The sequence below is a fragment of the Pseudophryne corroboree genome, chromosome 1, assembly GCF_028390025.1.
Source record: "Pseudophryne corroboree isolate aPseCor3 chromosome 1, aPseCor3.hap2, whole genome shotgun sequence".
In the NCBI taxonomy this organism is placed as follows: domain Eukaryota; kingdom Metazoa; phylum Chordata; class Amphibia; order Anura; family Myobatrachidae; genus Pseudophryne; species Pseudophryne corroboree.
Window position 1 is genome coordinate 83,137,284 of NC_086444.1, and position 21,994 is coordinate 83,159,277.

Sequence of the window (21,994 nt, forward strand, 5' to 3'; positions counted from 1 at the left end):
TATGCACCCTCTTGTCAGGGACTGGGGTTTCCTCTGTGATGTGCAACACATCCTTAATTGCTATAATCATATAACGGATGGATTTAGCCAATTTTGGCTGTAACTTTGCATCATCGTAATCGACACTGGAGTCAGAATCCATGTCGGTATCTGTGTCAACAGTTTGGGATAGTGGGCGCTTCTGAGACCCTGACGGCCTCTGCGACATAGGATCAGGCACGGGTTGGGACCCTGACTGTCCCGAGACTTCAGCTTTTTCTAACTTTTTATGCAAGGAATTAACATTATCATTTAAAACCTTCCACATATCCATCCAATCAGGTGTCGGCGCCGTCGGCGGAGACACCACATTCATTTGCTCCCGCTCTGCTTCCACATAGCCTTCCTCATCAGACATGTCGACACAAGCGTACCGACACACCACACACACAGGGAATGCCCTCTCTGAAGACAGTTCCCCCACAAGGCCCTTTGGAGAGACAGAGAGAGAGTATGCCAGCACACACCCCAGCGCTATAAACCCAGGAATAACACAGTAACTTAATGTTAACCCAGTAGCTGCTCTGTTTATATTGCTTTTTGCGCCTAATTATGTGCCCCCCCTCTCTTTTTACCCTCTTCTACCGTGTATCTGCAGGGGAGAGCCTGGGGAGCTTCCTCTCAGCGGAGATGTGGAGAAAAAATGGCGCTGGTGAGTGCTGAGGAAGAAGCCCCGCCCCCTCGGCGGTGGGCTTCTGTCCCGCTTAAATATGCAATTTTTTGGCGGGGGCTCATACATATATACAGTGCCCAGCTGTATATATGCTTAACTTTGCCAAAAGAGGTCCCAAATGCTGCCCAGGGCGCCCCCCCTGCACCCTGCACCCTTACAGTGACCGGAGTATGTGTAGGTGTGTGGAGCAATGGCAGCTGTGCTGTACGTTACCTCAGTGAAGAGCACGGAGTCTTCTGCCGCCTGTGAAGTCTTCTTTGCTTCTCATACTCACCCGGCTTCTGTCTTCCGGCTCTGCGAGGGGGACGGCGGCGCTGCTCCGGGACCGGACGGCGAGGGTGAGATCCTGCGTACCGATCCTTCTGGAGCTAATGGTGTCCAGTAGCCTAAGAAGCAGGACCTAGCTTCAGAGAGTAGGGCTGCTTCTCTCCCCTCAGTCCCACGATGCAGGGAGTCTGTTGCCAGCAGAGCTCCCTGAAAATAAAAAACCTAACAAAATACTTTCTCTCAGCAAACTCAGGAGAGCTCACTGAAAAGCATCCAGCTCATCTGGGCACAGTATCAAACTGAGGTCTGGAGGAGGGGCATAGAGGGAGGAGCCAGTGCACACCAGAACCTAAATTCTTTCTTAAAGTGCCCATGTCTCCTGCGGAGCCCGTCTATCACCATGGTCCTTACGGAGTCCCCAGCATCCACTAGGACGTTAGAGAAAACTACAATTAAAAAAATGGTTGCTTTTCCCTATGTACAGTGGGGGGTCATTCCGAGTTGAGTGCATGTAGCAACTTTTTGCTGCTGGTGCGATCAACTAATCTCCGCCTATGGGGGAGTGTATTTTATCATAGCAGGGCTACAGACTAGCCCTGGACATACTTACCCTGTGCGACGGATCCAGCGATGATGGGGCTTGCTTTGACGTCACACTTCCGCCCTCCGTTCGCCTGGACACGCCTGCGTTTTACTTACCACCCCCCGAAAACGGCAGCAAACGGTAAGTTGACGCCCCGAAACGCCCTCTTGCTGTCCATTTTCTTGCGGCCGCCGCTGCAACCGCTTTCTTCTCTGTCAGCGTTGTTGCCCGGCGAAGAACCGCTCCATGCGAACGGGTCGGATTGACCCCCAGTAAGTGGTTATTTTCTAACCACATTAGTATCCGGGCCCTCAACAGAAGTAATCCGGGCCCTCAAACTGGAACTGAGACAGTCTGGCCACCTATGGGTGTGTCCAAATTAAATGGTGGAATTTGTTCAATGTCTGTGCACCTTACATCACAATCTGTCTGTAGCATTATATGGTGCTAGAGCAAATTCTGTCCCTACCTAAATAATGTTAATAGCAGTAAGCATATATAATAGCAGGATACTGTTGGTAGCCACAATCCGGAAAACAAATGGCAGAGCAGTTACTGTACCTACTACACAGATATACAGAGTATATATTATTTGTCTAGTTATAAGGAAATAACTTTTACCCTGTAGAGTGGTTTCCAGCAGCTGTCTGTTCCAGAACTCTACAGACTCTTTGTACGACCCCAACAAGTAGTATTCTTCCCCTTAAAATGAAAAGTACAAATATTTACATTTTCTGACATGTAAACAAGTGTTACTATGTATCATTATCAATATCCCACTTCCGTTATCAGATCTCAAGAACTGTTGCTGCAACCAGATCTGCAAACTGGTGGCTTTATGGCCAGTGCTTCTATATAAACTGTGCCCGGGCCACAGGAACAGTACAGCGTTCTATAACACTACGTTCAGAAAATCCAGAAATGCTGGACATCATATGCAGGTCATTTGGGCAGTAGAATATAGAATATTTCGGAGCAATTATATGCATCTTGAATTGCACACCAAATGTGACATGACATTACCGTTTACAGGCAGAAGACGGATGGTCTGGTGGAGGTGTTCTCCTGCTGACTGAAGCTCAGCTTGTAGGTGACACAGGAGAAACCCAATGGCTTTTTCTTCATTTTGAACTTCAGGTGCCCGCTGCATGGAGTGGCTCACAGAGATCTGTTTTCTCAGGCGTTTATGGTACCATAGGGTCTGATTATACAAGAGTCGCCAGAGCACAGCCAGCCTGTAATACAAATAGGAGGAATATACAGGTCACTAAAAGAGAGATACACAGACGTGTTCTGGTACAAATATAAATAATGTATGACGGATTTCTCCATCTGCAGTAGGAGAACACAGGTGAAAACAAAATAGGACATCCGGTCTTCCATAACCCTCTGCTCTACTACTTTTCCAGAACTCCGTAAAGGAGATGGGAACACGGCCTTTTATGTTTTGTTTTTTTGTTTTTTTCATAATCACTGCATATTGACGAACAGGATCAGCTGTGCCCTGAAACATGGCAAGTTTGTGTCTTGGTACGCCTTCCAGCCTCCCTTCTACAAAGTAGTGAACCGCAACCCCACTTCAATCTGAGGCCGGGAGCTGGTCAAGTGGATTCTGCCCTGGAGTGCCTAGGCTGAGGAGGAATTTTACTCCTGTGACCCTTGCCATAGATAGTCTGTTGCTCAGTCAAAAACAGCCTATAACTTTGGAATCACTGGTGTCCTTCCTCCCAACCGATTCCACTAAGGCAGTACTTTCTAAACTAAACTAAGGCAGTACTTTCACTGGACCACAAGGAGATAGCTCTTACCTCTATTTAACTTTACAAATGTTTAAATGTTTAACAAAGGTGCAGTACGCCAACAGAATGAAATAAAAAAATGTCCTGTAGCATGCACATGGAAGGCACATACGTCCGCACAGGATCACGCAGGATTGCAGATTCTTTCATTATAGCCGCTTTCCTCTGTCTCATTACAGAGGGGATCTGGACTATTGGTCGACAGTCATTAGGTCGACAGACACAAGGTCAACATGGACAAAAAGGTTGACATAGGAAAGGTCAACACTGGAAAAGGTTGACAGGTTCAAAAGGTGAACAAGTTCATATGATCGAGATTGTCAACATTTTTTGGGGGGTTTTCATGTTTTAAATTTTTTTTCCATCCATGACTAACCATGTCACAAATTATAACCTTTAGTAATCTTGAGGCGAGCGAGGCGGAGCAGAGCGAGACACCGTGCCCAAAGCAAGGCAAGCGAAGCGAGCCCGTGAGGGGACATGTTTCAACAATTGATGGTCCCAGATGCCAAAACTATCCACACTAACCCCAGAAATGCAAAGAAAAGTGTGTCGACCATTTTTGTGTTGACCATTGTCATGTCGACCTTTTGACCCTGTTAACCTTTTCCAGTGCCAACCTTTTGTCCATGTCGACCTTGTGTCTGTCAACCATATACGGTCGACCTAATGCATGTAGATCTTCTATACCACACCCGTTACAAAGTTAATGGTAAACCCGGTAAAAGCAGGGCAGCAGCCTGTAATAGTGATGAGGGTCAGTTTCTGGCAGTGCCATGGTCCTAGGGGTGGAATGTAGCCCACCTCCTTTTATCATGCATGCTATATTGTTAAAATATCTACACTCTCTATACAACAGTTCTTATTAATGCAAGTATTTTCAGGGAGCAAAAAAATAAAAACCTAAAAATACATGAATGGATTATGTGACAGTCCAGTATATCACTGCCCTTTGCAGTCTAGAGCTATAAGAAACTTTTATGGTAAAACAATAAAAAAAAAAAAAAGAATCTAAGGTCCAAATGAATTGAATTACAAACCCTGTTTCACATTACACCAAGAAGTTTAACATTACAGCAATTATGATTTCGCCACTTGCTAAACAAAGAAACTGATCTAATGCCATAGTATGTGCTTACATAGCTTGTTATGCAACTGGGCTTTAATATTAGCCCAGCTCCACAATGCTATGGCAGACATTCAATGAGGCTCTAACCAACCGAACATGTTACTAGAACTAGGGACAGAATCCAAACATAAAAAGAAAATGGATTGGGGTTCTATGAAAACATGTGACCAGCGGAATACTCTTGTTCCTCCAGGAAAACTGCTCTGCACAGGTGAGAAGTCTCTGCTGCTACTACTCCAACACAGATCCATCTGAGCACACACAACTGAGCTATACCTGATTACTCATGGATGGACAATATTTCATTCAAAGTTGTTGCAGAATCTTGTTTTGTTATTATTTTATATTTGGTGTAATGGTTAGCATTACTGCCTCACGGTACTGAGGTCTTGAGTTCAACTCCCACCACATCATTAACTGTGAGGAGTTTGTATGTGTTCCCCATGTGTGCTTGGGTTTCCTCCAGGTGCTCCACTTTCCTCCCAAAAACATACTGGTAGGTTAACCAGCTCCTAACAAAAACAAACCCTAGTGTATATGGTTATGTGTGTGATAGGGAATAGAGATTGTAGGCCCACTGGGGCAAGGATGGATGTGAATGGCTAAATATTCTCTGTAAAATGCTGCAGAAAATATATGCGCTATATAAGTAACTTGTAATGCATAAAAGTACCTTTTCTCTGACTTTGCGCTGTGAATTACTGGCTTTGGCGGTTCCTTAAAAAGAAGGTGCACGGGGAAGACATTGTGCGGCTGTACCATTGCTTCAAACACTGGAAACTTCAGCGAGTCCAGGTGAGCTACACTGTCCATTGCAGACGTCGCGGATGTAGACTCAGAGTGCAAGCTATAAATTGCATCCAAGTTCTGGGAAACAGTCTTTAACAAACAAAAACTTTCTAACAGACTCTTTGAGTAGAGCTGCTGGTGTTGAACGAGGATCAACTTGATGGCCTCTGCCGTCAGTTTTATCATGTGTCCGATAGCGTGTGGCGGTGCCACGTCCCAGTACAGAAGTGTAAGGCACTGCTGTATGACCGCGATGTAAGCAGCCCAGGGGCTGCCTCTTGCTGCCCTTTTTGAGGGTTTACCAGCTTTTAAAACCGGGCACTTGGGGCTCTGCAGAATAGACAGGAAATGAGTCAGGCAGCCCACTGTGTAGTGCAGCAAAGTGCTAGTGTCCGCTGCGTTGCGCATAGTCACTCCAATGGCCCACGCGGTCAGTAAGGACCTTCTGATACGGAGCAGCTCAGTCATCACATCGCTCTTTTCCGTGTAGTGGTCTCCAGCGTGGATAGTATCGAACATGGAAGCAAACTCAAGTCTGCCTTGCTCAGCTCTGCCCAGTGTACTATCAGAGGGGGCTGTGTATTTAATATAATCCTGATCGTCCGACTCCTCGTCATCATCCTAAGGACAGAAATCAGTTACGTGCTGTTAATAAGGTGCGCAATCTAGTCATCGTCATTACAGTCTATGCAGACATGGCTTCTGCAAACTAAACCAATGAAAATGTGTGACCTCTATAAGCAACATGAGGTTTACCCACCCCATCAATATATTTCACTTTTCTGTCAGACTCAGACATTTTTAATTATTATAATTACAACTTCTAAGGAGTAGAGTGGAGAAGTTTCCCACAGCAACCTATCAGCTCATGTAAAAGTGTTCAGTACTGTAGGTTATAGATATATCAGCTTAACTTGCCTCGCACAGCTACAGGGAGCGGAGACAGCCGTGTATGTTGGGGGTCATTCCGACCTGATTGCACGCTAGGTTTTTTTGCTGTGCTGCAATCAGGTCAGAACTGCGCGTGCGTATGAACCGCAATGCGCAGGCGCATCGTACGGGTACAAAGCCGATCATTGCTGTGCGATGGATTTAAAGAAGAATCCATTCGCACAACCGATCGCAAGGAGGTTGACAGGAAGAAGGCATTTGTGGGTGTCAACTGACCGTTTTCTTGGAGTGTTTGGAAAAACGCAGGCGTATCCAAGCGTTTGCAAGGCGGGTGTCTGACGTCAATTACGGGACCTGACAGGCTGAAGTGATCGCAGCGGCTGAGTAATTTCTGGGCAACTCAGAAACTGCACAAAACTTTTTCGTACCGCTCGGCTGCACAGGCGATCGCACACTTGCAAAGCAAAAATGCATTCCCCTGTAGGCGGCGACTATCTGCTCGCAGTGCTGCAAAAAATAGCTAGCGAGCGATCAGGTCTGAATTAGGCCCGTTGTCTGTAGGGACGGATTGGGAAGGAAGAGTCTGATGGCATGTAAGGGCATTTGTAGGGGTCTGTTGGCATATGAGGGGCATTTGGATGGGTCTCATGACATGAGAACAAACATATTACATAGGGGGGTTGCCAAGTGGCGTCTCTGCATCGTGGGACAGAAGCATAACTTCACCCCTGGGTTTAGAGCCACTGAGTGCAAAACAATACTAAGGGGGAGGATAGGACGGTGCAGGTAATATCATATAGGAGTGGGGTTGTCAGATAGAGATGACACAGAATGGTGAATCAATATGCTGGGGCAAAAAAAGTGTGTTGGGAGGGTAATAGATTATTATTCATCACTATTACAGCCAGAGATGGTGTAAGGCCAATCCCTCCTCCAATGTGTGGAACATGCACTGCTTTACAGTCAATAATAAGAATTTACTTACCGATAATTCTATTTCTCATAGTCCGTAGTGGATGCTGGGGACTCCGAAAGGACCATGGGGAATAGCGGCTCCGCAGGAGACTGGGCACAAAGTAAAAGCTTTAGGACTAGCTGGTGTGCACTGGCTCCTCCCCCTATGACCCTCCTCCAAGCCTCAGTTAGGATACTGTGCCCGGACGAGCGTACACAATAAGGAAGGATTTTGAATCCCGGGTAAGACTCATACCAGCCACACCAATCACACCGTACAACTTGTGATCTGAACCCAGTTAACAGCATGATAACAGAAGGAGCCTCTGAAAAGATGGCTCACAACAACAATAACCCGATTTTTGTAACAATAACTATGTACAAGTAATGCAGACAATCCGCACTTGGGATGGGCGCCCAGCATCCACTACGGACTATGAGAAATAGAATTATCGGTAAGTAAATTCTTATTTTCTCTAACGTCCTAGTGGATGCTGGGGACTCCGAAAGGACCATGGGGATTATACCAAAGCTCCCAAACGGGCGGGAGAGTGCGGATGACTCTGCAGCACCGAATGAGAGAACTCCAGGTCCTCCTCAGCCAGGGTATCAAATTTGTAGAATTTAGCAAACGTGTTTGCCCCTGACCAAGTAGCTGCTCGGCAAAGTTGTAAAGCCGAGACCCCTCGGGCAGCCGCCCAAGATGAGCCCACTTTCCGTGTGGAATGGGCTTTTACAGATTTTGGCTGTGGCAGGCCTGCCACAGTATGTGCAAGCTGAATTGTACTACAAATCCAACGAGCAATCGTCTGCTTAGAAGCAGGAGCACCCAGCTTGTTGGGTGCATACAGGATAAACAGCGAGTCAGATTTTCTGGGTGGCATTCTGTATGCCGGCGGTCGGGCTCCCGGCGCTCAGTATACCGGCGCCGGGAGCCCGACCGCCGGCATACCGACACTTATTTTCCCTCGTGGGGGTCCACGACCCCCATAGAGGGAGAATAAAATAGTGTGGCGCGCGTAGCGCGCCACCGTGCCCGTAGCGTGGCGAGCGCAGCGAGCCCGCAAGGGGCTCATTTGCGCTCGCCACACTGTCGGTCAGCCGGCGGTCGGGCTCCCGGCGCCGGTATGCTGGGCGCCGGGAGCCCGACCGCCGGCCAGCCGTAGTGAACCCGATTTTCTGACTCCAGCCGTCCTGGAAACATATATTTTCAGGGCCCTGACTACGTCCAGCAACTTGGAATCCTCCAAGTCCCTAGTAGCCGCAGGCACCACAATAGATTGGTTTAAGTGAAATGCTGAAACCACCTTAGGGAGAAATTGAGGACGGGTCCTCAATTCTGCCCTGTCCGTATGAAAAATTAGGTAAGGGCTTTTATAGGATAAAGCCGCCAATTCTGATACACGCCTGGCTGAAGCCAGGGCTAACAGCATTACCACTTTCCATGTGAGATATTTCAAGTCCACAGTGGTGAGTGGTTCAAACCAATGTGATTTTAGGAATCCCAACACTACATTGAGATCCCAAGGTGCCACTGGAGGCACAAAAGGAGGCTGTATATGCAGTACTCCCTTGACAAACGTCTGAACTTCAGGAACAGAAGCTAGTTCTTTTTGGAAGAATATCGACAGGGCCGAAATTTGAACCTTAATGGACCCTAATTTGAGGCCCATAGACAGTCCTGTTTGCAGGAAATGCAGGAATCGACCCAGTTGAAATTCCTCCGTAGGGGCCTTCCTGGCCTCGCACCACGCAACATATTTACGCCAAATACGGTGATAATGTTGTACGGTTACATCCTTCCTGGCTTTGATCAGGGTAGGGATGACTTCATCCGGAATGCCTTTTTCCTTCAGGATCCGGCGTTCAACCGCCATGCCGTCAAACGCAGCCGCGGTAAGTCTTGGAACAGACATGGTCCCTGCTGGAGCAGGTCCTGTCTTAGAGGTAGAGGCCACGGGTCTTCCGTGAGCATCTCTTGAATTTCCGGGTACCAAGTCCTTCTTGGCCAATCCGGAGCCACGAGTATAGTCTTTACTCCTCTCCTTCTTATGATTCTCAGTACTTTTGGTATGAGAGGAAGAGGAGGGAACACATACACTGACCGGTACACCCACGGTGTTACCAGAGCGTCCACAGCTATTGCCTGAGGGTCCCTTGACCTGGAGCAATATCTGTCCAGTTTTTTGTTGAGGCGAGACGCCATCATGTCCACCTTTGGTTTTTCCCAACGGTTTACAATCATGTGGAAGACTTCTGGGTGAAGTCCCCACTCCCCCGGGTGAAGATCGTGTCTGCTGAGGAAGTCTGCTTCCCAGTTGTCCACTCCCGGAATGAACACTGCTGACAGTGCTATCACATGATTTTCCGCCCAGCGAAGAATCCTTGCCACTTCCGTCATTGCCCTCCTGCTTCTTGTGCCGCCCTGTCTGTTTACGTGGGCGACTGCCGTGATGTTGTCCGACTGGATCAATACTGGCTGACCCTGAAGCAGAGGCCTTGCCTGACTTAGGGCATTGTAAATGGCCCTTAGTTCCAGGATATTTATGTGAAGTGACGTTTCCATGCTTGACCACAAGCCCTGGAAATTTTTTCCCTGTGTGACTGCTCCCCAGCCTCTCAGGCTGGCATCCGTGGTCACCAGGACCCAATCCTGAATGCCGAATCTGCGGCCCTCTAGGAGATGAGCACTCTGTAACCACCACAGGAGAGACACCCTTGTCCTTGGAGACAGGGTTATCCGCTGATGCATTTGAAGATGCGATCCGGACCATTTGTCTAGCAGATCCAACTGAAAAGTTCTTGCGTGGAATCTGCCGAATGGAATCGCTTCGTAAGAAGCCACCATCTTTCCCAGGACCCTTGTGCACTGATGCACTGACACCTGGCCTGGTCTTAGGAGTTTCCTGACTAGGTCGGATAACTCCCTGGCTTTCTCTTCCGGGAGAAACACCTTTTTCTGTACTGTGTCCAGAATCATCCCTAGGAACAGCAGACGTGTCGTCGGAATCAGCTGCGATTTTGGAATATTTAGAATACATCCGTGCTGTCGTAGTACTATTTGAGATAGTGCTACTCCGACCTCTAACTGTTCTCTGGACCGTGCCCTTATCAGGAGATCGTCCAAGTAAGGGATAATTAAGACGCCTTTTCTTCGAAGAAGAATCATCATTTCGGCCATTACCTTGGTAAAGACCCGGGGTGCCGTGGACAATCCAAACGGCAGCGTCTGAAACTGATAGTGACAGTTCTGTACCACAAACCTGAGGTACCCTTGGTGAGAAGGGCAAATTGGGACATGGAGGTAAGCATCCTTGATGTCCAGAGACACCATGTAGTCCCCTTCTTCCAGGTTCGCTATCACTGCTCTGAGTGACTCCATCTTGAACTTGAACCTTTTTATGTAAGTGTTCAAGGCTTTCAGATTTAAAATGGGTCTCACCGAGCCGTCCGGCTTCGGTACCACAAACAGCGTGGAGTAATACCCCTTTCCCTGTTGTAGGAGGGGTACCTTGATTATCACTTGCTGGGAATACAGCTTGTGAATGGCTTCCAATACCGCCTCCCTGTCGGGGGTAGACGTTGGTAAAGCAGACTTCAGGAACCGGCGAGGGGGAGACGTCTCGAATTCCAATTTGTACCCCTGAGATACTACCTGCAGGATCCAGGGGTCCACTTGCGAGTGAGCCCACTGCGCGCTGAAATTCTTGAGACGGGCCCCCACCGTGCCTGAGTCCGCTTGTAAGGCCCCAGCGTCATGCTGAGGACTTGGCAGAAGCGGGGGAGGGCTTCTGTTCGTGGGAAGAAGCTGTCTGTTGCAGTCTTTTTCCCCTTCCTCTGCCCCGGGGCAGATATGAGTGGCCTTTTGCCCGCTTGCCCTTATGGGGACGAAAGGACTGAGCCTGAAAAGACGGTATCTTTTTCTGCTGCGAGGTGACTTGGGGTAAAAAGGTGGATTTCCCAGCCGTTGCCGTGGCCACCAGGTCCGATAGACCGCCCCCAAAAAATAACTCCTCCCCTTTATACGGCAATACTTCCATATGCCGTTTGGAATCCGCATCCCCTGACCACTGTCGCGTCCATAATCCTCTTCTGGCAGAAATGGACATCGCACTTACTCTTGATGCCAGATTGCAAATGTCTCTCTGTGCATCTCGCATATATAGGAATGCATCCTTTAAATGCTCTATAGTCAATAATATATTGTCCCTGTCCAGGGTATCAATATTTTCAGTCAGGGAATCCGACCAAGCCACCCCAGCACTGCACATCCAGGCTGAGGCGATTGCTGGTCGCAGTATAACACCAGTATGAGTGTATATACTTTTAAGGATATTTTCCAGCCTCCTATCTGCTGGCTCCTTAAGGGCGGCCGTTTCTGGAGACGGTAACGCCACTTGTTTTGATAAGCGTGTGAGCGCCTTATCCACCCTAGGGGGTGTTTCCCAACGAGCCCTAACCTCTGGTGGGAAGGGATATAGTGCCAATAATTTTTTAGAAATTAGCAGTTTTTTGTCGGGGGTAACCCACGCTTCATCACACACTTCATTCAATTCATCTGATTCAGGAAAAACTACGGGTAGTTTTTTCACACCCCACATAATACCCCTTTTTGTGGTACTTGCAGTATCAGAGATGTGCAAAACCTCCTTCATTGCCGTGATCATGTAACGTGTGGCCCTACTGGAAAATACGTTTGTTTCTTCACCGTCGACACTGGAGTCAGTGTCTGTGTCTGGGTCCGTGTCGACCCACTGAGGTAACGGGCGTTTAATAGCCCCTGACGGTGTTTGAGACGCCTGGACAGGCACTAACTGAGCTGCCGGCTGTCTCATGTCGTCAACAGTTTTCTGTAACGTGCCGACACTGTCACGTAATTCCTTAATTACAGCCATCCATTCAGGTGTCGACTCCCTAGGGGGTGACATCACCATTATAGGCAATTGCTCCGCCTCCACATCATTTTCCTCCTCATACATGTCGACACACACGTACCGACACCCAGCACACACACAGGGAATGCTCTGATAGAGGACAGGACCCACTTAGCCCCTTGGGGAGACAGAGGGAGAGTTTGCCAGCACACACCAGAGCGCTATATATGTATAGGGACAACCTTACAATAAGTGTCTATCCCTTATAGCTGCTTATATCTGTTATTTTGCCAAATAAGTGCCCCCCTCTCTTTTTTACCCTGTTTCTGTAGTTGCAGGATGCAGGGGAGATTCTGGGAGCCTTCCTACCAGCGGAGCTGTGTGGGAAAAATGGCGCTGTGTGCTGAGGAGATAGGCCCCGCCCCCTTCACGGCGGGCTCTTCTCCCGCTTTTTTCTGGAAAACTGGCAGGGGTTAAATACATCCATATAGCCCAGGAGCTATATGTGATGTATTTTTTTTGCCAAATAAGGTAAATTCATTGCTTCCCAGGGCGCCCCCCCCCAGCGCCCTGCACCCTCAGTGACCGAAGTGTGAAGTGTGCTGAGAGCAATGGCGCACAGCTGCAGTGCTGTGCGCTACCTTATGAAGACAGGAAAGTCTTCTGCCGCCGATTTATGGACCTCTTCTTGCTTCAGCATCTGTAAGGGGGCCGGCGGCGCGGCTCCGGGACCCATCCATGGCTGGGCCTGTGATCGTCCCTCTGGAGCTAATGTCCAGTAGCCTAAGAAGCCCAATCCACTCTGCACGCAGGTGAGTTCGCTTCTTCTCCCCTTAGTCCCTCGATGCAGTGAGCCTGTTGCCAGCAGGTCTCACTGAAAATAAAAAACCTATTTAAACTTTTACTCTAAGCAGCTCAGGAGAGCCACCTAGATTGCACCCTTCTCGTTCGGGCACAAAATCTTAACTGAGGCTTGGAGGAGGGTCATAGGGGGAGGAGCCAGTGCACACCAGCTAGTCCTAAAGCTTTTACTTTGTGCCCAGTCTCCTGCGGAGCCGCTATTCCCCATGGTCCTTTCGGAGTCCCCAGCATCCACTAGGACGTTAGAGAAATTGTAATTACATCTCCTCCATTTTAATTAATCACAGTGACACAGTCACTCAGTGCCCTCCATCTTATTTAATAGCTAACGGAAATAAAGTCACCTCACTGCTATACTGCCCCCTGCTGTAAGTAGCTAGCATAATGCTGATGTGAGAGACTAAGAGGCTAAGGGGGTCAGTCCGAGTTGTTCGTCGATACCAGTTTTTAGCAGCGTGCAAACGCATTGTCGCCGCCCACCGGGCAGTGTATTTTCGCTTTGCAGAAGTGCGAACGCTTGTGCAGCAGAGCGCCTGCAAAATCGTTTTGTGCAAAACAAGACCAGCCCTGTAGTTACTCTTCGTGTGCGTTGATTCTAACGACGGAGGGACGGCTTTTGACGTCACACTCCCGCCCAGCGAACGCCCAGCCACGCCTGCGTTTTTTTCTGCCACTCCTGCGTTTTTCTAAGCACTCCCTGAAAACGGTCAGTTGACACCCAGAAACGCCCACTTCACGTCAAATCTTCCTTCGTTCGGCCGTGCGACTGGAACGTTCGTTACACTCTGTGCAAACCCAAGATGCTCATTGTACCCATGCGTAGAAATGCAGATTTTTATCCTGATCGCTGCGCTGCGAACAACGGCAGCTAGCGATCAACTCGGAATGACCCCCTAAGTGTCCCTTCTCCTAACGATGAACCCTGTACCACCCATCACTCCCATCTACCCCAAAACACCAGCTCTCAAAACCAATTCAGCACCATACATATATTATTATTAGTACTTAACATAAATCTCTGTCCTATATGATCTGCATCTTTTTTTACAGTCACGACTGCTCCTTCCCAGCTCCTCTACACTGACATCTGCCAATGCCAGTTTCATAAGACTGGAAGTACTGGGAGGAGCTGTGTGCATCTGAAGGTTGTCCATGATTGCTCAGGCTAAGCCCCTATAGGGACAGTTGGAGCCCACCCAAGTCCTGGCACCCTAAACTACAGCCTAATCTGTCTACTGGTTAATTAATTACTGGTCATCCTCCTTCCCTCACACCATAGCCACATCCACTTCCACCTTCTCCTTCCCTCATACCCTGACTGCATCCTCTCCTCTATCATCCTCCTTCCATCACATTGTGGCCACATCCTCTTCCTTCATCATACTCCTTCCCTCACACTCCAGGAATATCCCTCTCCTCAACCACCCTCCTCTCACACCCTGGCCCCATACTCTCATCTTTCATACTCTTCCTTTCACAACTTGGCCCCATACTCTCCCCCATCACCCTCCTTCCCTTACAATACCTTCCATATCTTTTCCGCAATCATCCTCATTCCCTCACACACCAGACACATCATATTCTCCCTCATCCTCATTCCCTCACACACCACAAATATCAGCTTCTCCCTCATCCTCATTCCCTCACACAGCAGACACATCATCTTCTCCTTCATCCCCTCACACACATCATCATCTCCCTCATCCTCATTCCCTCACACACCAGACACATCATCATCTCCCTCATCCTCATTCCCTCACACACCACACATATCATCTTCTCCCTCATCCTCATTCCCTCACACACCAGACACAACATCATCTCCCTCATCCTCATTCCCTCACACACCACAAATATCAGCTTCTCCCTCATCCTCATTCCCTCACACAGCAGACACATCATCTTCTCCCTCATCCTCATTCCCTCACACACCAGACACATCATCTTCTCCCTCATCCCCTCACACACCAGACACATCATCATCTCCCTCATCCTCATTCCCTCACACACCAGACACATCATCATCTCCCTCATCCTCATTCCCTCACACACCAGACACATCATCTTCTCCCTCATCCTCATTCCCTCACACAGCAGACACATCATCTTCTCCCTCATCCTCATTCCCTCACACACCCCACACATATCTTCTCCCTCATCCTCATTCCCTCACACACCAGACACATCATCTTCTCCCTCATCCTCATTCCCTCACACACCAGACACATCATCTTCTCCCTCATCCTCATTCCCTCACACACCAGACACATCTTCTCCCTCATCCTCATTCCCTCACACACCAGACACATCATCTCCCTCATCCTCATTCCCTCACACACCACACATATCATCTTCTCCCTCATCCCCTCACACACCAGACACTTCATCATCTCCCTCATCCTCATTCCCTCACACACCAGACACATCATCTTCTCCCTCATCCTCATTCCCTCACACACCACACATATCATCTTCTCCCTCATCCTCATTCCCTCACATACCACACATATCATCTTCTCCCTCATCCTCATTCCCTCACATACCACACATATCATCTTCTCCCTCATCCCCTCACACACCAGACACATCATCATCTCCCTCATCCTCATTCCCTCATACCAGGCACGCCCTCTCATCAATCTTCCTCCTTCCTTCACACATTGACCACATCAACTCCACCATCACCCTCCTTCCCTCACACCCCTGACCACATTCTCTCCTCTATCACCCTCTATTCCCCACACCCTGGCCACATCTTCTCCTCCATAATCCTCCTTCCCCCACACTCTGACCACATCTCCTCTATCATCCTCATTACCTCACAGTTGTGGCCCAGTCAGTGCCAGAGAGCAGATATGCAGCGTCGCACTGATCCTCACATGCATCTTGCCTCCCTCCTCCCCTGCAGCCTGCGCGATCAGAGTGTGTAGTACACTGAGCAAGTGCAGACTGCCTGTCACTGTTGCGTCCATTGGTTGCAGGCACAACTCAGTGGTGGATGGTCCAGTGAGAGAAGTGTCCCGTTCTCCCTGTGGCCCAATCTGCTCCTGGTTTTCTGTCACTCAATTTCTGCATTTATATTTTTACTATATACTGTTAGGACTGTCAAAGTCAGAAAAATGTCTCTATGCACGTTGCCATATTTGCACCGCACACTGGTCCGCGCTGCGCATGCGTACGCTCTCCCGTGAAGGCGCATACCCGCAATAGCGTGCACTCGCAGGCGCGGTATGCGTATTTACGGTAGAGTTTATGTAGTCGTAGCGTGCGACTCATTCGTTACAAATGTTCACAATTAATGTAGTTTGTAGATCATGGTCACCTTGATAGATTCTGAAAGTCTGGTTAAAATAGAAGGTCCCTGTTTAAAGGAATCCCTCTTTGTATTGTACGAAGGGTCTGACAGGAATCATACAGCAGTGTTTGGTACCCATCGGAAGAGTATTTAATTAGTAATATTCCGGTGTTGGTTTGGAGCGTATTAATCGCTCGTGCGAATAGTTATGGACATAAGAAGTTTATGTCCATTTCTATTATTTACACATACTCAGGTATGCGGCGGGAAACCCAGTTTCCCACCCACCTGAGCTGTTGGAAATCGTCACAGCCCACCTGTATGAATCACCCTATGACCTTTTGTTATGATGCAGGGCCGAATTCCTTCGGCCAATGGACAATGGGATTGTAGGACCATGAGATTGCATTGTGTGTGGGGCATAAATAGGCAGGCCGACCACATCCAGCTCTCACTCTCTCATCAACGGTTATCTGCTGATAGCCGGGAGCTGGATATCGAGGCGCAGGCGATCATACCCTTTGTGCGTAAGTTTCTCTCCGTAATCATTGTCTTTCTGTGAGCCAATTTCTCTCATCTCTCTCTCTCTCTCTCTCTCTCTCTCTCTCTCTCTCTCTCTGTTCTGTTCTCTCATATCTCCCCTAGACTAGGCTAGTATTGTATTGTATTAGATAGTATTGTATTGTATTGCATTTAGGTCAGTGTAGTATTGTCTTTTTGTATTTATTGTTTAGTTCTGTGGTTAGGAAGTCTCTGTTATATTGTAGTGTATCATTTGTACTGTTATCCCCTTTTTCAAATATATTAGATATAATACAGTTAATAGGCTTTGGAACCTAAACCAGTATCTGTGTATTTTCTATAGTATTAAGTGTTCACTTGAGCGTCGGTGACGCTCAAGCAGCCTTGTAGTTAGTCAGGTTACACAAGGTTGCACTTACACCCTGTATTCACATTAAGGTATTCTGTGTATTTCATTGGTATAAGGTTTATACATAAAGGTATAGCGTTGTGAGCGTCAGCGCCGCTGGTGACCTCCTCGTGGTCTCGAGCGTATGCTACGCCATAGCGAATCATTACTCTAGTCATAACCAATAACGTGTCCTGTGATCGCTGGGCCGTGAGCGAACGTGACGCTTGAGCGTCTCGCCTACGGCTGAGCGATCGTTACGCAACTAGCGTACCATTACGGTACTTCTTAAGCAAACAGCGTACAGTGTTCTTAGACTTCATAAAGGGTTGTTTATACGACAACGGAATTTAGAATTGTCAATTGGGGACTCGTCCTATCCTTCTCATATCTGCACTAGGTAGATCAGCAGACATTATCCCCCAGCAAAGGGTGGGAGGTTGTCTCCCAGTGCTGACGGGATAAGCGTCTGCTTCGCTTAGATAAAGAGTGCTGAAGGAATCCGGGAACCGGAAGTAAGAACAAAACGCTTGTGTCTTTTAAAAACTGTTTTATTTCTCTTCTGTCTTGCGTATACACGCACGCATACATTTATCTGCATTTCTTTTTCAATTTCGTATATCACTATTCCTGTTTGCCAATTTTTATAGTTGATAGAAAGTGCTAAAAAGAGATTTGCTGTTATTTCATAATAAAGGTAATAGTTAAAGTATAGAACAACACACGATTTGTCTAGGAGACAAGGCAGTCAGTGTGGATTGCGGTAGATGATCAGGGATCATTTACATTGATAAAAGTATATATTGTGTTACGGTGGATCTTTGCATTGCGTACACGTGTCGCTAACAAAGACTAGCGTACGCAATCCAAAAGGCAGACGCACGCAGCGTACATTACGCAACGTAGCGTCCGGTTACGCTCACGTAGCTCAAGTCACGAAAAAGGTGAATTAGCGCAAAGCGAGAATTAGCGCAAAGGCGATAAGTAACGCACAGCGGTAGATAACGCGAAGCGGTAAATAACGCAAATCTATTTTTGGGAAAAAAAAAAAAAAATCTGAAATTTAGTTTAACAGATCCTGCTCCTAATTGGTAACACTGTTGGACTGAAGACAATTTCTGCGCAGAAATAGATATAGAAACAAAGTGTACATGTGTTGAGTGAGTGTGGTTTTGTATACATAAGTTTATACAACTTTAAGGGGGAACCAAAAGGAAAGCCGGGTACTCGTCAAGGGACATACGTGTAAGTGACATATACGGTGGCTAGGGAGGCATCCCTGGTTAAATAATATTTGAGCATTAGAGTATAGCGGACCATAAGGTAACAAGACCAGGAGGTCATAAGGTAACAAGACCAGGAGGTCGTAAGGTAAAAGGTCCGCTATAAAAGTCCAGTGGCACAACGCCTGGGGTGTTGGTGCAGAACCCATATAGGCCATACAAGCTCTTGCTGAAGGAATCGCGGCCGGAAACATCGATTCCATTGATCTTTCAGTACATAACAAGTAGTGCTTGTGTACTGAACGATTGGACCGCACGTAATTGTGTGCAGTAGTTAGTAATCTGACCTAATACCATTAGAGTAAAGTGGTCACAAACGCTATTTGTACATTCTGACGTGATTTGTGTAATTTTTTATTTTTAAAGGGAAGTTCGCTGGTCACTCAGGAACTATCTAACAACCCCACCTTTACTGGAAAGAGTAAGTGTCCTGCGGGTAACCCTCATATGTTCCAGTAAACTGAAGGTTCCATAGGGGCCCTGTATCGAGTACGCCAGCACCACGTCGGTGTGATCAGGTCGTATTGGTCGAGGTGGGCGAGTGAGTGGGGTACTCGGTAAACCGCCACCGCCGGCCTACTGTGGAGTAATTTGGTTGTCTGTAAAGGCTTGCTGAAAACCTTGATACAGAGATCCAAGGAGGACTAAGCAACACCTGCAGACTATGGGGGCCAGTTGCTCAGGTAGGGGGCGATCAACCTTGGTTCAGGTTGATTCTGTGAACCGACCAGTTGGGTCGGCACGATATGTAATGTGTGAAAAATATGGAAGTCACACCGAATCTTTATGTGATGAATGGGAGAGAATGACTGTACAAGACAGGGACAAATTCCCAAGAATAGGTAGCTTTAGTCCAGAAGTGTTACAAAATTTAAGGAGGAGGATATGTCTCGTAAAATCAGCAAAGAGACGAATTCAACATCATGATTATTTACAGTTATGGCACCAGGAAGGTGAGATACAGAGAGGTTTGGCTCTGGCGGCAGGATCTGGGGCAGTCAGGAAGCTGATAGCCACAGCTCCTCCTCCACCATACATTGCAGGAGAGAAGTTGATTGCGGAGAGAAACGCACTGGGTTGTAAAACACAAACTCTTAGTAACCCTGTAAATGTTAATGATGTTAACCAAATAACTCATGCAAGTATTAACCCGTGCAAGATGTACCCTGTTTTGAACCTTCCTCAGGAGTGTGATCAAGAAGACGATTCAGCAACAATTTCAGCTCTCTCTCTTGCAGCCACCATAGCAGAGACCACAGTAGGCACAGCGACACCCACGAGATTAGTGAAAGCCCCTAGCGGAGGGATAGGTGAGGTTGTGTCAACGGGTAAGTACGGCACCATGCACTACACTGAAACAATTGTACCACAACAAGCAGTAGAATCTACACAGGAAGAGGCTGTTAGAATTGCTCCTGTAAGGGTAATAGCAGTTCCCAATGGAAAAACAGATGTGTCTGGAGCCACTCCCATAAGGAACATTGCCATGTACACTCCATTTTCCAGAATGGAATTAAGAACAATAGTGTCCGAATTTCCTGACCCCAGAAAGGACTTAGTTGCTAGCCAAAAATACATCAGGGATCTAGGTAACACTGTAGAACCCAACAACAAGGATTGGCAGATACTGCTAAGAGCTTGTTTACCTTCCAATGTTGACGCAACTCAATTTTTAGCTGACTGTGCATTGGATAAAGATGTACCGCTTACAGACGTGTACAACAAGGATAATGTAAAAAGGATAAATTTACAGCTAAAGGAGTATTTCCCAGCCGTTGTTAAATGGAATAAAATATTTTCCATTAAGCAAAAGGAGTCCGAAACGGCAACAGAATATTTTCACCGGGCACTATTAGAAATGGCAAAGTACACTGGTATAGAAGACATTAAGACCAACCCAAACCATCGAGAAGTAGCAGTATCTGTACTGATGGATGGTTTGAAAGAAACATTAAAAGCTAGGGTACAGACCACGCAGCCATGTTGGCGAGGTCTGTCAGTGTCCACATTGAGAGAGGCTGCTATTGATCACGACAGAAACATCACTAGGCACAGGGAATCGCAAAGTGATAAGTTGATGTCCGTAAGTATACAGGCGCTGACCACAAGGCAGCCTGCGTATGTACCACCGAATCCTGTGGGTAAGGCAAGTGTAATAACATGTTTTTCTTGTAACAGACCGGGACACTTTGCACGAGAATGTAGAACAAAGAATGTACAAAGATCTTTTCAACCCCCTAGACAACAACACAACACACGACATTGGGAGCAGGGTCCACAGAGGCGGAGTTTTGAGCCACATACAGGGGAAACAAAAAGATATCCCCCGAACAGAGATTGGCATGCCTCTGGTAGTTCCCAGCTAACCCCCTCACAAGTAGTTGCTGCCAACGGGATTCAGGGAGGTCAGCATACCCAATAGGGGTGTGGCCATACCTGTAATCTGCACCCAGTTAAGTTGATTGCTAGTCTTGGAAGCGAACCAGAAATTGCAATCAATGTAGCTGGTAAAACTTTAAACTTTCTTGTAGACACAGGGGCGGCCAAGTCAGTGATAAATTCGACAGTGGGCATGAGAACCACTGGTAGGACAATTCCAGCCATGGGAGTAACAGGAGTAGTCCAGCACTACCCTGTTAGCAAACCAGCCGAGATTACAATAGGGCCTTTGCATACCAAGCATTCCTTTTTGCTGGCTGCATCGGCACCAACTAATCTCCTGGGAAGAGACTTACTATGTAAAATGGGTTGCGTCATTTATTGTACTCCTGAAGGTGTATTCTTGGACATCCCTGAGAATCACGCTCAGGAAGTACGAGACATGTTAGACTCCCCATCAAAATTAATGTCACATTCCATTATGACAAATAGGAATCCATCCCAAGTAGAAGAGATGACATCTCAGATACCAGAGTCACTTTGGACAAAAGATGGACAGGACACTGGATTAATGGCAAACGTAGCTCCAGTAGTTGTACAAGTAAAAGATGGTAGGATAGCTCCAAAAATCCCACAGTATCCTCTGAAGCCAGAGGTGGAGTTAGGAGTTTTCCCAGTAATAGAGCGCTTGCTACAACAGGGCATTCTAGTAAGAACGTCCAGCACAGCAAATAGTCCCATCTTCCCTGTTAAAAAGAGTGGGGGGAGGGGTTACAGGCTAGTGCAAGATCTAAGGGGGATTAAAAAAATAGTTGAGAGTCAGTTCCCCGTAGTGCCTAATCCAGCTGTCATCCTAATGCAAATTCCTCCCACTGCCAAATTTTTCACTGTTATTGACCTCTGCTCCGCATTCTTTTCGGTACCTCTGCACCCTGACAGCCAATATTTGTTTGCATTCACATACAGAGGAGTCCAATACACGTGGACTCGGTTACCCCAAGGTTTCATAGATAGTCCAAGTATATTTTCTCAGGCTTTGCATGATTGTTTACAGTCTTTCCAACCGGAGAGTGGATCAGTGTTGATACAGTACGTGGATGATCTACTACTGTGTTCTGATTCATTGGAGGCATCCCTGAAGGATACGAAACAGCTCCTGTTTCATCTTTCAGACACAGGTCACAAGGTTTCCAAAGACAAGTTGCAATTATGCCAAGCTAAGGTAAAATATTTGGGACACTGTCTAACACAAGGACTGAGACACCTGA

At 47.4% G+C, this 21,994-nt stretch overlaps 1 protein-coding gene across 6 annotated transcripts in view; it reads right to left on the reverse strand.

The window, feature by feature from the left end:
• CPLANE1 (ciliogenesis and planar polarity effector complex subunit 1) overlaps window positions 1-21,994 on the reverse strand; it is a 250,462-nt gene that overhangs the window by 166,177 nt on the left and 62,291 nt on the right. For all 6 annotated transcript variants that reach the window (XM_063961138.1, XM_063961144.1, XM_063961157.1 and 3 more), the window contains exons 12-14: window positions 5,164-5,900; window positions 2,586-2,797; window positions 2,184-2,264 (exon numbers count right to left, since the gene is read on the reverse strand). In XM_063961138.1, coding sequence (XP_063817208.1) covers window positions 2,184-2,264; window positions 2,586-2,797; window positions 5,164-5,900 — 1,030 coding nt within the window. The remainder of the gene's footprint in view (window positions 1-2,183; window positions 2,265-2,585; window positions 2,798-5,163; window positions 5,901-21,994) is intronic.